The sequence below is a fragment of the Anser cygnoides genome, chromosome 3 (assembly GCF_040182565.1).
Source record: "Anser cygnoides isolate HZ-2024a breed goose chromosome 3, Taihu_goose_T2T_genome, whole genome shotgun sequence".
Lineage (NCBI taxonomy): Eukaryota > Metazoa > Chordata > Aves > Anseriformes > Anatidae > Anser > Anser cygnoides.
The window spans coordinates 103,809,940-103,826,904 of NC_089875.1; the positions used below are offsets into that span (position 1 = coordinate 103,809,940).

At 38.9% G+C, this 16,965-nt stretch overlaps 2 protein-coding genes across 3 annotated transcripts in view; one reads left to right on the top strand and one right to left on the bottom strand.

Moving 5' to 3' along the window:
* The window catches only part of COLEC11 (collectin subfamily member 11), a 334,707-nt gene that overhangs the window by 164,277 nt on the left and 153,465 nt on the right, over positions 1-16,965 (top strand). The window lies entirely within an intron of this gene.
* The window catches only part of EIPR1 (EARP complex and GARP complex interacting protein 1), a 73,443-nt gene that overhangs the window by 43,967 nt on the left and 12,511 nt on the right, over positions 1-16,965 (bottom strand). For both annotated transcript variants that reach the window (XM_013172579.3, XM_013172578.3), the window contains exon 3: positions 13,354-13,486. In XM_013172579.3, the coding sequence (XP_013028033.2) occupies positions 13,354-13,486 (133 nt within the window). The remainder of the gene's footprint in view (positions 1-13,353; positions 13,487-16,965) is intronic.

Below are 16,965 nucleotides of genomic sequence, written 5' to 3' on the forward strand. Positions count from 1 at the left end.
CTTACTGCAGCACAAGCTGGCAGTCAGAGGGCCTAGATGCTCAGCGAATGATGGGCCAGCTGCGGGGGGGCCTGTTTTATAGGGCCCGGGGCAGTGGTGGCCACTGTGACCTCAGCAAGCCTCTGAGATTGAGTGGCCCACGCATGGCCAAAGGCGGCTGTATTGGGAGCAGCCTGGAAGATGCCCTCACATGGACAAAGAGGAGGGTTGGAGGGGCTGAGGACACCTTTTCTGGTGCTGGCTCCCCCAAGCCATTTGGCTTGCCAGAGAGAAAGGCTGCCCCTAGGAACTGCCCTGCACCTCCCATCCTGTGCCCTGGGTTTATTTTTAACACTGGTTTTTAGGTAATTTCATTCTATTCTTTACGGAAAAGAACAGAAGCAAGGTGCATCTTCAGCCCTAGAGTCGTTGTCTCTACTGACAAAGCTGCCATACACTGATGTCTGAGCTGGTATCTGTAATGGTTCTAGGTACAGTTCTATGTACATTTACTTCTCCATGTCTTCAAAATCAACCCAAACTTCAGAATCAGACTCATTTTTCCTCCACCATTAACTCTACCATGGGATATACTGTCTCTATAGAGCCTCCAGCTCACACACTGATCTCCGATAACTTCCATTCCCTGAATATATATATTCCATATATACTTCCCCTTTTGCTAATAGCTTACATGCTATTACATTTTCTTCCTGCCTTAAAATCACGTGCCAAAACTTTCCTATTTGCTGCCCTAAGTTTACTGACTCTCATCATTTGTTGGCTTCTTATGTCTAAGCCAAAATGGTATCAACAGATTGAGCTAAAGTACTCACTTAACAAAATCACCTCCCACATTCACATTTCCTTTATGCCATACATACTAATTTCAGAAAATACAATGTAGAATCTGTGTGAAATAGTTCACTGATATCTAGTTTAAAATAAACTTCAAGTTCATCTTTGACCCTGTATCTTCATTGTTGGCTTCAGATCATTGCTGAAGGACAAGTTCCCAAAGGTTCAGCTCACAGGTTGTTCATGAGCAGTTTATTTTCACTCACACAGGAGTGAAACTGAGCATAATCTGACATTAAGCTTTAGTGAAGTCAGCTGAAACTTCTGCTACAGCTTGGTTAGAACTGGATGATCAGCTTCATCTCACCTCCTGTGTGGTGGAGACTGCTGATGAAGCCAGAGAGCAACAAGGAACAAATCCTGGCTTCTCTTTACCTTTGAGGATCCTGGCTTCTCATGCCTTTGAGGTGAACCCATCGCATGCATAGAAAACCATGGTGAAGGGAAAGCAGAAGTTGTTTTTCTAAGAACATGAAGTAATAGGCAACATTGATTAGGCATTATGAATAAATGATAGGATAGGACAAAGCAGGGAAAGCTTTGAAAGTTTTCTTGAAACTGGAGAAGAGAAGGCCTCAGGGGGACCTAACAGTAGCCTTTCAGAACCTATGAGGAGATATTTCAAGAGGACAGACCAAGACTCTTCACTGTGGAGGGAGAATAAGAACCACTAGGTGCAAGTCAGTGGACACAAGCCAACAGTTTTTCCACCACTACGAGAGCCAAGCAGGTTGCCCAAGAGCTTGTGTAATCTCCATTCTGGAAGGCTTTCAAGAACCAACCATGTAAAGACCTAAAAAACCTGGTCTAACCTCAATGCTGTGACTCTTACATCCCTTACAACTTGAATTACCCTATGATTCTTAAACAGTGGAAGAGTATGATTGGTCTACCAGACAGCACATGCAATAGACAAAATTAAGCTGAGCTGCAGAATAGTCTTTACAATGCCAGAAAAGGCACATAAATATTAACCTTGCCTTCCCTTCTTCCCTGTAGCTAAGCACAACTTCAGTAGCTACAGTAGCAGAAACATCTGCAATGGTTCTTAAGTTCTATGCATAATGGTTAAAAATGTTGATGCTCATTTGATGCCCCCATGAAATACAATCAGTTTTCTTAAATATTAAAAATAGCATTGCAAGCTACCATCTAAAAACTAGAAAAAAATTAGTCACCTTACAAGTTTTCACACAAGCACAGTAGAGAGCAGAATCCAGAAACAGAAACAACTTTTATTTTAAAGGATAAAATGAAATTCATGAATCAATGTGATTTAGTGTTATCAGGTGGATACATCCAAATCTAGACTGGCTACATTACACATTAAAAAAAATATAAGCCTACTGACCAAATAGTTAGGATATGGTTAGGAGCTGAATTGTGATATTGATTAAGTCATCAGGAAGAGGAAAAAATAAATCTTCAGTGTTCTCTTAAGAGTCTATCAAGCAAGTGACTCTCCTTCAGCCTCTCTAGCCTATTAATAATGATGTGTTATGAGGAAGTAAAAGCAGACTACATTTTTCGCAGTAGAAACAGAGCAACAAAATGGAATGTTTAAAAAGTGAAGCCCCAAAACCTCTTAACGTTTACCTGATGGATCTTGCACAGAATGCTTGGTTCCACTTACATGTTTCAGCGATAACTGTGAAGTCCATACACACCAGAGAAGAACAAGTTTCTAGATTTCACTTACTGACAAGCTAGTTGGACAAAGAATGCTTAGACATACTACAATACAATATATGTATCCACCAAACGTTACTTACTGCAGCAATGCGCTGGCTGGAGGTAGAGGAAGAACATTTTTTTCTAGTTTACTATGCTGTAGCAGTTCAATATTTGAACACTGGGCAAACAAGACTACTTACAGATCGGATAAGGAAAGCAGTTTTTCTTGCTCTATTCTCAAAAAAAGAGGAGAGGATAGAATAAAACCTTCCAATGCTGAAGGTTTGCTGAAGGTTTGAGCAGCCTGATAACTCAACAGATTCTCCCTCATTGAGGGTTCTAATTCAGTAGCATTTTACCTTTCTATATTTTAGAGCATTCTTTTCAATATCATGACCATCCTGTAATACATCAATTTCAGTCATTTTCTCTCCTCCCTCTTCTTTCTGACATTAGCTCTATTTTGCCTCATAGCACAAACGTTACAATTATCCCAATAACAGTTGTCAAATAAAGATGAAATGCTAAATCAATGAATAACAAGCATCTGTGCTTCTAGCTAATTATTTTTTATGTAAACTCCTCAGTTCTTACCTTTTTCCCCACATATTTGCTCTTACCTACTGGCTGAGACACTATACTGAGCTAGACCCCTACAGCAGTGTTGTGTGATCATAACACATCACTGACAATACAGCTTTATTACCTGTCCCTTGGACTGGGCTCAATATTTATCTACGCACAGAGGCCTTCAACTTGAAGAGCAACTAACATGAAACAACTTCTCAAGCCCATAAGGCCATAGGCTTGAGAAGAGAAACTATTTCCATAGTGGTTTTCCATCACATGCATCAGATATCCAACTATTTCCCTCAAAACCTTATTGGAGGGTACTTAGATGGGAACACTACCAGTTAGACATAACTATAATTCCTAGAAAAGTACCAAGTATGATCTACAAAGAACACCCAGAGAACAAAGAACACCAAGCAGATTCATTTCTCCCCTCAAACCACGAGAACAAGACTTCTTCCACGTGGGCCTCCAATACTGCTGAGGGGAGCACTGGGCAGTATTCTGGGAGATGTGTTCAATTTTGCCAACCCCCAGCCCACCTGCACGTTGGAGAGACTCTAGTTTATGGGGCTATACCAAAGATGTCCCGAAACAGAGCATTTTCACTAGAGCAAAGGACAGAGAACCCAGAGAAGTCCATGTCGCCCGCTGTGTGCGGTACTAAGCAGCTGAGCGTGTCACCAGCAGCGTTATGTCCAACACCCTTACCGGTAAAATTTCTCTGCAGGAAGTTTTAACACACAAGTTTACTGTGTGAAAAGTGCAATGCATTACACTCAGAGCAGATGCAATGTTTGAAATTAGTAGATTTTAAATACAGACTATTTTCCTTTTTTAATCAAAATTAAACAGCAGTTTTGTGTTTGTATGTGTGTAGGTTCTGGACCTAAAAGCAAATTATTTATATTGGATCTTAATGATTGCTACACAGTGCCACTATCTTGTTTGCAGAAACAAAAAAAAACCAAAAAGATGTGTTTGTACACGTGCATGCCTGCATGTGTAAAATTTGAGGTAACAGTACTTTCTTTTGCCCTCTGGTGGCTTTCTGTGTCCCTACACGTAATCAAAGCCCCAAACCTAATTTTATAGGAGTCAGAAACATTTGCACTGGGAAAACAATTTGTTTTCCACATATATTTCAATGGATTTGATTAAGAAACTGAACTCAAGATATACAGGGGAAATCCAAAACATGGAAAAAAGTGATTTTTTTTTCAAAGTATTTAATTTCAAAATGGTCTGAGACTGTTTGAACCAACTTTATGAGTGCTCCTTTCCTTAGTCACTCATGCAACACAATATTTTTCTTGCATTGGTAAAAATCTGACTTCAAGAAAATCTCTATATTGTTATGCTTGAGAGAGATTTTGCTTTCATATTTCATTTTTCCTCTTTGTAGTTGGAGGAATTCATCAAGCTTTATCCCAATGGATTTATAACAAGGCTCCAAAAGGCTGAAGGTAAGAACAGAACAGGCATTCACTGTGAGCTCCCCAAAGAGAGTTATTACTGTCACGGTGTAAACCCGTAGTCTACTTCTGATACAGTTTCAGGTAATTCCACGCCACGTCAAAGGTGAGAACTTCTGAAGGATCCAGAAAATTTGGCAGTCCAAGTAGGACAGATGAACTTCACTGTGTACAAACATCAGTTAATGCATGTAGAGAAAGATAATTTAAGCCATCCTGACATGATGCTGCACTCAGAACTGGTTGTTACAACTCCCCAAAAGCTCTTGGTGTCACCACTGACAATTCTCCAAAGGGAATGAGCAGTAGCTACACAAGACAGCAAAACATTGGGCATTTTTACAAAGAGTACAGAGAATAACACAAATAATTATTTCACAGCTCCATAGAACACTGATACATCTCCAACAGGATGTGCAGTTCTGATGTTTGTATGTAAAGCAGTGCACAAGATTGGGTAAGCGCAACATAAATGAAGAGGATGGAACAAATGTCCTATTAGGAGATGTTCTATAGGTTTCATTCGTAAGGAAAGTGTCCTGGAAAGAATTAAGTTTATGGAAACAGAAAAGCAATGACAAAGTTTTGTTTGTTTGTTTAAAATCCATTATAGGAAAAACCTTGCAATACTAGAACTAAGTGGTACTCACCAAAATAGTACAAGACAGGTTCAAAAACAAAGGGCAGGGAGTTTCATCAGTAAAGAGCAGGCTGAAATTTAACATTCTAGAAGTTAGGGGAGAAAGACACCCTTGACTGGTTCAAAAAGGGATTAGATGCCAGTCTGTGCTGTTCCTACCCAGGATGTGCTGTTACTGCCCCAGGAGTCATGATACTGGTACAGATGAACCAATCTTTGTTCTGGTCAATAAGTTGGGAAGACTATTTGGAAGGAAAACAAAAAGCCCTAAGCACGTGAGAAGTGCCTAACTTTCATAGACACTGTAGCACGAAGGTCAAACACCTTATTGCACCTCACCAATCCGCTCCATACCAAAACTAACTTTCAATAACAGACAGAGATGGCTGTATTATTCCTTTTTTCCTTTTTTTTTTTTTTTGGCCTCTGTAGGTTTCCTGCCAGAACTGATAGTTATTGTCTGAGAAAAGCTTTAATTGTACACGTGCAAAGGTTATCTTGATAACCAATTCTGACCTCTACCTCCTTGAAACCATGTTAGGTTCCCATTTCTCCTGATCTATTTCAGAGATAAGTAGAAATCATATCTCAGCAGCTCTTCATCTGTTCCCTTCAACACCCAGAGCAGAAATGGAGGGGAAGCAATACTATGTTTTATGACAACTGATTCTTAAAGCAACACACACATGCACATCTTAACACAGAAGGCATGGACAGGGAATGAAATGAATGCACAGATTAATTTACATTCTTACTTTTCCCAAAGTTCACATAGTTGTATTACTACATTCAGGTGAACTGCAAATGACCCCTTATGGAGGAGTGCAAGCTGGAGAATATAGCCTGTGCATAGTAAACTGCATTTTTATTTATTTTTAATAGAAAAGGGTACTGTATTTAAAAATCAAAAGACACTCCTCCACACTTTTCTTAGTCATTAAAGCTACGTAACTGTTCATTAAAAATTAAAATTCTGAAAGCAGACTGATCAGTAGCTCTTCCTTCATCAGCACGCACATCCTGGGATGCCAGTTTCCCTGGTTATCCAGTCATCAAGACAAGAAAGAAAATCCAACTCAAAGGGAGAAAAAAGTGTTGAAAGGTGATAAGCAAAAGCTAGGGCTTTGTTTCTTCACTTTTAGGAAGGCAATAGAAAACAAACAAACCAAACAAAAAAAACACAACACTAGCTTTCCTTTCACAAAATGGTTTTCAAAATTTTTGCATTTACAAAGGCAAAAAGGAGACCTTCGCTGATAGCTGTTCTATATTTTAAACAGCTCTGCAATTGACAGACTACAGCCACTTTTCCCCTCCTGTGAAAGAAATCTCTTATTAGCAACAAAAATCAGACAGACCATACAACAGCAAATACCAATGTCATCAGTACAACAGATGTTTGTGCGTGTTAACAAGTCCGCCTGAGAATCTGAAATAGCGTGTAATAAATTTTCATTTCTGTAAGCAGGCATGTATACCTGTCCAAGTACAAATGCACAGATGTCAAAGTCATGTAGCTTGCCTAACCCCATGTTTTTTTTTTAATTTTCAAAATATCTCAAGATTTGCGTCACTTCCATGACACTGGGATGTAACAAATACACACCAAGCTGAAAGAAATTCAGTATTGCAAAGAACAGTTATCAGAAAGCCAGACTTCGCGGCTTATGCCTTCTTGAAGAACCATTTTCTTGGTTTTAAGCAATTTTGTTTCACAAGTCTAAAAATGGAATTTAAAATCATTAAAGCTTTTTGATAGTTTAAACTGCTGGAGGTGGTAATGAGATTTCAATAAATAAGAATTTTAAAGTATTTCCAGAGCTCCAAAGGAATACTGATCTTATGCAAATTCAAAAATAAAAGTTTTGAAGGTAGTAAATTTTATGAGTAAATTATGACAGTGTTTAAACAAATATTTAAAAATATGGTAGAGAAAGCAAGCAATAGAAGTCCTAAAACCAAATGCTTGGTAAGATATGTGCATTTGTAAATAAAACATATCTTTCATCCTCTGTTCCCACAAAAGTTTTCAAGAAGAAAACTGTAAGAATAACTGGTTCTGGCAATGTGTGCCTGCAGCCCAGAAAGCCAACCGTACCCTGGGCTGCATCAAAAGAAGCGTGGCCAGCAATGCAAGGAAGGTGATCTCCCTGTCTGCTCTGCTCTCCTGAGACCCCACCTGGAGCACTGCATTTAGCTCTGGAGCCCCCAGCGCAAGAAGGACACGGACATATTAGAATAAGTCCAGAGGAGGGCCACAAAGATGATCGTAGGACTGGAGCACCTCTCCTACAACGAGGCTGAGGGAGTTCAGGTTGTTCAGCCTGGAGAAGAGAAGGCAGAGGGGAGACCTTACAGCGGCCTTCCAGCGCCTAGAGGGGACCTACAGGAAATCTGGGGAAGGACTCTTTGTCAGGGAGCGTAGTGATAGGACAAGGGGTAACGGCTTTAAACTAAAAGAGGAGTAGATTCAGATTAGGTATTCGGAAGAAATTCTTTACTCAGAGGTGAGGCACTGGCACAGGTTGCCCAGAGAAGCTGTGGATGCCCCATCCCTGGAGGTGTTCAAGGCCAGGCCACATGGGGCTTTGGGCAACCTAGTCTGGTGGGAGGTGTCCCAGCGTTCACTTCAGAACAGGACACGTGAAGCTTTCTCTTGAATTCATCAGCATTTTTAGACATACCAGCACAGCACCTAGCAATCCTAATCTTAACCACCCTGTTGCACTAGTCACTGGATAAATGCTGTATCAAAATAGCACTATTCCAAAATACCGTCTTCTCCAGAAGCATCAAATTTTCTCAGAGAAAAGTGATTTGTCTCAATTTTGTGGAATAACCCTCACAACAGAACTATCATACCACTGATATCAGAAGAACAGAAACTCTTTACTGTATGTTCACAGCTTAAGTTTCATACATATCTTTATCATGTTTTCATACTATTTGTCTCATGTCTCCCTGAAACACATTCTCCAAAATAAGTAATTTGTATATTGTATAACAATCTGCAGAGGAGAACCATGACTTCTTTTTTGGCAACTCAAAGTCCAACCTGAGGCCAGCTGGCACAGTAGTGCTCACTCTTTTGCAACGTAAGCTGATAGAAGGAGGCTACACTCAAAACTAACAGTGATGTTCTGGGACTACCCCCGGGTGTCAATATCTCAAATTGCTAAACTGCACATGGGAATCCTAACAGTTTAACAGTACCCACTATTCCAAGTCCATTGTAATGCTGGTTGCACTGCTGTATGTATTCCATTACCTTGGCAGCATACAGTGATTGCTCTGTTATGACCCAGTTGCAATGCCATGGCCCTGCTCAAGTTACTGAGATACATACAAAACCTTAAAATCTTAGTCTAATGTCCTAAGACTACTCCTTTTACACTACAGGTTATAACTTCCAGCTAAAGATATCACTACCAGCAACACTGATATAATCAGAAAAACTTAGAGCAGCCAACTGCCTTATATCAAAAAATGATTATTCAATGTTAAGATTGTTATGGTCAGCAACTTTTATTCTTCACAAGCAAGCAAACATTGTTTTGCTCTTAAATCATTACCAGTGTTGATATACACTATTATCTCTGGTGACCAGCGATAGGACCTGAGGGAGCAGCATGAAGCTGCACTGGGGGAGGTTCAGGCCAGGTGTTAGGAAGTGGTTTTTCACTGACAGGGCACTGAAACAGGCTCCCCAGTGAAATGGTCACAGCACCGAGCCTGCCAGAGTTCAAGAAGTATTTGGACCATTTTGGGTTTACGTGGCAAAGTTTTGGTAGTGGATGGGGCTACAGGGGTGTCCTCTGTGAGCAGAGCCCAGCAGCTGCCCCACGTCAGATCAGAGCCAGCTCCAGACGGCTCCACAGGGATCCACTCCTGGCCAGAGCCGAGAAAGAATTTAAGAATGAATTTATTTCACCAATGATCTTCTCAGGAGATGGCATGAAAAGGAAGAACATAAGGTCTCAAGAAAGTAGGGGGAGTTGCCATGGATAAAGAGGAAAGAAAATGCAAAATAGAAACCAATAATCAAAAAATAGAACAGACATTTAGTCACAATAACAGATTTTTCTACTTACTGTAAGTGCTACAGAAAACACTAAATGCTAACACTGAAGAGACATCTTACTACTACAACATTTCTACAGTATTCTACAGAACCACCTGCCAAAAGGCTACAGACAACTTTGTGCCTTCTTGCTTTCTCACAAGTGGTTGCAGCCATACACTTGTCCCTTAAGAGACACATCCCTTACTTGCTTTTGAGATCTCCTTCCCTCGGATCTCCTTGTTACTCCAATTTCACTTCTTCCTTCACTCCTTCACCCTGTTTTTCAGCAAGCATATCCCCTAACAGACCTATGAGAGGTAACAGCACACTTAGGCAATGCCTAAGGTTATGCTCTTGAGATACGGTTATCTACTTTCAACCTGCAAGCGCACCCTTCACTTGCACGTAAAAGAAAACCATTTATCCATAAGTCAGAATAGCTGCTTTCAAACACTTTCACAAAATTCACCTTTACAGTAATGCACATAACCACCTAGATGTGATGAGAGGTTCAGCAGGCAAACAGCATTTACTACCAATGCAGAATTCTTATTCTGGATTGGACCAGCATTTATATATAACATCTCTAAGTATTTAAATACTTACCAAAAATTGTTATTTTTGGATGATAATTTTCCCTGAGCATATTAGGATCATTCACCTTATTTACTGGATATTCTGCTGTTCAGGGAGCTTAATCAAGAAATTCAGGAAAAAGCCATCCATTGCTGGAAAACTAGCATGGCTACAAAACTCTTAAGTTGTCCTACAGAAGAATTCCCCTGCATTCTCTTTTAACGTAGTTGAAATTTACTTTCTACAGCACAGAGAAGTGCTTGCAAAATATTCCATCTCCATTTTAGCAGCATCCTGAAGTGGCAGGTGAGAAAAGGGGAAGGATGCATACAGGAAATGGGACAACAGATTTAAGTTTTCTATGTGAAACACATGTTCAAGACACAGATGTTCACAAAAACCACACACAACCTCTACCCACCCCTGTGCAACCACCTAACTGGGAAACGTTTCACATACTCTGTGACAGTGTATTATGAACTGGACTGACAAAAAGGGCATCATTCAGAAATCAACCCATTTCCAAGTTCTCCCCAACTTCATCTTACCCCAGAGATCTCACTTTCTTCAGCCAACTCCAGGCTTTCACTATTCACTTCACATGCAAGAACTTTATATTAGTGACACAATATTTTTCCCTGCCTTGGGACACTGTTAGGAGTCTACTCGAATGCTTTCCTACTTCCTGTAACTCCAGCAATACAGACTTCATATAAATAGTATTTCAGCAGGAGACCCTGTTGTAGAACAATGAAAAGCCGACAAGTTTTATTTTCCAAGCTACTCTCCTCTACCATGATCTACAAACTTTCCGGCATTTTATCTCATCACAATGAAAAAATTAACCTAATGTAGGCCATGATGCTCCTCTGAATGCTGAAACAAAACTTCTTTCAGACTTTAATATTACACGTGAAATGATTTTCCTTAAGGTGAATAGAGCTCTTGGATAGCTACCAAACACCTGCAAATTTGAAGACTAATTTATCTTCATTTTTATATTCATTTTCTATGTAGTGTATCATTCTCATTGGTTTATGTCTTTCTTTGGAGGTTACAGTCCTGACCCTCACCCCACCCCATCATTATTCTTTTCTGATATTTAAAAGTGTACTTCTAACCAAGCTGTTATAACCTCCTTAATTACTTTGTCACCTTTCTTATTCGTGTTTTTGAAAGTGTCACTCCTGTAGCACTTTAATTTAGAGAAAGTAAGGAATTAATAGGCAATTGACTGAAGCTACTCAGAATAACAGAAGGAAGAGCGTAAAGTTCCTAGGATTGTTCTGATGTAGATTTTCTGTTAAGTACTGCATTCCCCTTTTTATTACTGGGCCACTGCGAGAAAATAACTTCTGCTTCACTAAGTACAGTAACTTTAAGATGCAATAGACATTATATACAAATAAACCCATGTAAATTTTCAGTGATAAAGCATTAGCCAAAGTTCAACTGTAGCCAGCTCTTTGCCACCTGTATTACCACAGCCCCAAACCTTATGTGGAATCATAGAACCATTTAGGTTGGAAAAGACCTCCAAGATCATCAAGTCCAACTGTTAACCTACTGCTGGCAAGGCTAGCACTAGACCATGTCCCTATGCACCACATCTACATGTCTTTTGAATACCTCCAGGGACGGTGACTCAACCGCTTCCCTGGACAGCCTGTTCCAGTCTCACAACCCTTTCAGTGAAGAAATTTCTCCCAATATCCAACCTAAACCTCCCCTGGTGCCATTTGAGGCCATTACTTCCTCACACAAGAATCCATCCTTTTGGCTGTTTGTTTGTTTTTCCTTCTTCTTCAAACCTAATCTTTATTATTAGAAGTTAGATTGTTAAATTTCAAAGTTAGAAGATTACAAAAATCATTTTTGCCTTAATTCTTACCTATTTCAAAGCTGTCAATAGTAATCTTATCCTGCTCAAAAAAATCTCTGATTCAGTTGACTTGGCACAATAGAGGGGAAAGATGGAAAGATGCATCACTGTCACAAAACTGACTAGCAGTGCATAATTTCACCTAGGTATCTAAAATATTAATTTTAGAAGTCTGCTTCCCCACCCTCAAGATATTCAGACATGTTTTAATGCAGTTTTTCCTCTTATACTTACCTTCTTTCACATATTTATACAACTTTATCCTTACAATCTGGGCATGTGGTATAAAATACAGCATTCCTAATTCTTACAGTGCTCACAATAACAAATAGCTGCCAAACTCAAAACCAAACAAGTTATCTCAGTGTAATGATTGCCCAAAATAGATGGAGACAATGTAAAATGATCATTTTGCTTATATGGAAGGATCCGATTATGGTAATAAAACACATGAAAGCCACTAGGTTCACAGGTTGCTATGCTGGTATCTCCCCCTGCACTATCATCAAACTTGTTTAAAACCTTCTAATAAGTAAGTCACCTAACAAATCACCTCTAGAAAGAACATTTATTTGTGGTCTTATGTAGGTCTCATGTAAATACCAGAGTTGATAACCTCTCATCACCTTGCTGTTCAGCTACACAGGGGGGAAAAAAGCGCATAAATTCTATGAAGTCTTTCCCACTACACAGCAGTTTTTGTTTTGTTTTAAAGAAAACACACAAGTGTTTCCTCCCACACACAAACACACCACCACCAAATTCAAATTGTAGGACTTCTATTTCAGTATAGAAGACACAGGAGAACGAAGCAGTCTTGGAACCTTCTCTCTAACACAAGGTTGAGCAGTAGCAATGTACAACTCTGCAGCTGACAGATGCATGAAGTCTGAAACTCACTACTTAATTCTCAAATTCTTAGACTTTATTCCATGAAAGGATACACTAATATATACTAAAAGAAACAATATTTACTCAGGCTGACAGCACAGATTTCTTGCTTGTCAGAGAGAAAAAGTACCCCTTCCTCAAGTGATGCAAGGGGATTTTTCACACCTCATAACAGAAAATCTTCACACCCACCTTACCTAGGAAAGGCACCAAGATCCTTAATCTCAACAGCCGTGCACTTAGTGTTAGGTTACACAAGGAGCACTCCTACTGTTTCCAATGAGATATTTAGATAATTTATAGTTCTCTGTGGGCACGTCTGCATTAAATATATGACAAACAACACTATATACAGACTTCACCTGCAATTTTAAAGGAGCTTGATGCTGGCAAGATGCAGTTTGGAAAGACATTTACTTTCACTTTCAAAACCAAACATATAAAGAAATAAAAAGAATGAAGCCTAAAATAACAGGAGTATTTTATTTGATGTGCTTTGCATTAATCAGGTAAGCAATACTTCGGTTTTGCTGCATTCTATGACATGAATGCAAACAGACTTGTAACCTGGATGATCTAAGGATAGGAGACAGATGAGGTATAATTAATGGCACAGCACATCTACCGAACATTGTGTTGGTAACTCCTATTTTTAAGTTTTTACACACAGCCAGATGTTCCATCCCTGTGCATTCAAAAAATACCAAAATACTTAAGTTCAAAATTGTTAGAAAGAACTTACTTTTATTGTAGCAAGTTGCAAGTACACCTTTATCTGCAGGACTGGCACTAATGTGCCAGATTTCACCCACTTGATGAAGAAGCACATTTTTGTTTATAATGTTATTTTCATCATCAAAATCTATGATGTGAATCTGCAAATACAATAAAAGAGAACATTAGGATTTCAAATGTTTTCCTGTGGGTCTTAATTATACATGACTGCACAAAACAATGTAATGAGAATTTTATATCTGATATCTACTTTAATTAATTGTTATACTTCCAATTTAGCATATTATCGATTTCATGCAGGATAGACTTTTCTAGAAAAACAAGCCATTTCCCTGTTTTGATGAAATACCATGTTTATTCTTCTCAATTTTGCAACTTAAGGCTTGAAGGTGATTTTTCCTATTACAGTTAATAGTAAATAAACCACTAGTATTGCAATTCAACACTTCTAGCAATAAACAGAAATAACAACATCACAATCCTTAGTCTAAACATCTGCACGAATCCTGCACTGAAGTCAAATTTAAATATCCTGTGAAGAAAGAATGGGAGAGGGGAAAACGACTGTTTTGAAACAGAAATACTACAAACTCAGTAGGAAACTTTGAGAGTTCACTTCAAACAATCCTACATCTGTACCAATATATAAAGCTGTACCAATTACTAAATTATTTGGAAATATAATAAAGTCTAGGCTACGTGCAAAAATAAAACACTGAACTGAAAGATTAAGAATATTTGGTTTTCTTTTTAAAATCACTAGCTCTGTCTTTTAACAGATATACCTTACTCTTGTTTTTTCTCCCTACTGTTAGTGTTTTCTTTTCTACAGCTGCCTCAGAAATAGAAGAAATTGAGAAAGATTCCAGCCTGACACAACACACACAAGTAACCTCAAGAGACTAATTCTAGTAATCTCATTAAGCAATATTATACGCTATTTTTCGAAATGGCTGAATTTACACGTTACCTCTTTCCTTCTCCTCCCAAACACTGTCAGCAGCAATTGCTTCCTCAAATATCATGCTGGACCTTACCACCTGTGTTCTTCCACTCCACCATCCCAGCCATAAAAGCACTCCTGCAGTTGACAGCAAGCTGCCTTTTCAAACTGGACTCCATTTGTTGCCCTAAATCTGCACATCTATGCAGGAATCAGGACTCTATTTATCTCCTGCAGCAACTGCATCTCCATCTTCCTGTCCAACTTCAAGTGACCTTCCTGCCTTCCAAAACTCTCCACAGTCATGTTGCTCAGACTTACCTATAGTTCCCCTTTATTTTGGCTTTTTTTTGATCTATTCCTCGTGTCCTAATTCGAGTGTTTCTTTATCTACGGAGGGTACTTGTTCATTTCATCATTAAAAATCACTAACTTCATCACCAGACATCACAACCCTCTGTACCTGCTCTTATCAGATGTATTTTGATGTTCTGAATCAACTTACAATTTGAATTGTAAAAGAGCTATTTTATTTGTGAACAAACTCAGAACTCCGAGGTAAAGAATAGCAACATATTCACAACCTTAAGGCAAAACTTCCAACAGGATCAAGGCATAAGGAGCAATTCCTATTTTTTTTTTATACAGTAAAAACATAATTGGCTTTTACGTCTCAAAGTGGATCCCTCAAATTGACTGAATCAGATATTTAACAGAGAATTTATTATTTAACAATATTTAATTATTTATTTAACAGAGAAATTCTGTGAACTATGTGAAGATCTTACTTTAAAAATTAAAATTTTAGTTTTTTTTGCACAAGGCACGATCAGATCTGCTTAATTGGTTTGTTCTCAGTTATCTAAAAAAAAGGGGGGAAGGAAACCTTCCCCTGGAGTCTCCTTCAGCAGCTCCACTGAAGTCCCTACAGGTGAACTACAAATCAAAATTCCATTTACTTCACTTGCACGTATTCTGTGCCTGCACTAACCAGGTTAAGAGGGTCACTTGGCACAGAAAGTAAAGGACTTCAGCCATCTGAAGCCCTTTAAAAACACAGGTAACCGATTTCTCCTCTGCTGTTATATTTCTGCCTCAGCTGACATCACCAATTGCTGGAGACCCTGCTGGAACACAGAACTAACCAATTAAAGGTCCAGGCTAAAACTTTCAGGAAATACGGAATTTAATTCTTATATGAGGATATCATTTATAACCTTTCAAGTTGAAAACTGCTATCTTTTACAGCATATCAAACACCACAGTCCTCCAGTTCATCAGCTTTACACAAAGAACCACAAAGTTCCAGACACACCCTGGTGTCTTTATGCTATCGATCCTCTTAACCTTGTACATCTGAATACATTAAGTTTTATTTATCATATGGAATGGCAATTATGCTAAAGACAATAAATTATCATAGAATTCTCACAGTACCAAGTACGGTACCAGTGCGATGCCACGAAGACAAATACTAGCAGAAACATTCACCTATACTAACTGTCTTACACAAGCTCCATTTCTGCATGTTGTCATCCTTCAGTTATTGAATCCCTGGCTTTCTAACTTTTCCCTGTACAGTACAGAAGTGAGCCTCACCTGGGGTAAATCAGTGCAGCGTATGGACGCTATAGACAAGGATGCCAAAAACAGTAAGTGTAAGCCTACAGGTAGAATTTCCTCAACGTGACTGTAGCGTCCTGACTAAGGAGGTTTGTTATCCTAGTTCTAATGGAAGACACCTTCTGGAAGTGAGCAGTTTTATTATCAGTAACTGCACAAAGGAGTTACCTGTCTGCTGTAATTATGGTGGGAAAGGCCTGAACACAAGCCCAAGTACTGAGGAAAAAAAGTAAAGATTTGAAAGAACAAAATTATTTGATTCTCCTGTAAGTTTGGAGAAATTACAAGTGACAGAAATGACTATTGCAAGGAGACTAAAACTACTGCTTTCAGAACAAGATCACTCTTTTTCTTCAATTATGCAATCCCCATAACTGATTTTCTTACATCAGGCTCTCATGGGCTGCAGAGGAGACATGGGAACTGTTTCAGCCTGACCACTGCCATGCTCTGTCCTTACATAATGCCATGCCATTAAGGTAAACCATTAGAGTATTTTGGATTCTAACAAAAAAGACTGAAGATAACCAGGAGAGTTCTGAGAAAGACAGATCAAAACACAATAAAGTGCAGTATGTTTCCTGCATACATTTCCGAAAACATCCGGTAAATGCATCAAACTAAGAACAGCAAATGAAGCTGCAGTTCAGTTCTTACAAAAGCCACCTCTGTAGCCTCCCCGCTACTCTCATCCACCTGACACCTACACCCAATACAGTTTTCCAATTGTTCTGGCACTCAAGATCTCCTTTCAGTATGAACATATTTATTGAATTTTAGTCATAAAAAATAAGATTACTGTAAAATTAGAAGTACCGTATTCTTAACTACAGAAGAAACAGCCCAACAGAAATTGAGCCAATCTCCCTCAAATTTTAAACTTACTGAATTTATGATAAGAAAGTACACAGCTGATTACCAATAACTAAAAAAAAAAAACAGTTTATGAAGCTTCACATACACAGAACTATACGCATGTCAGGAGTCCCATAAGAGACAATCAAGACATACTTTGCATGTCTTCCATGCCTTAAAGACAGCTCCAGAGAATCT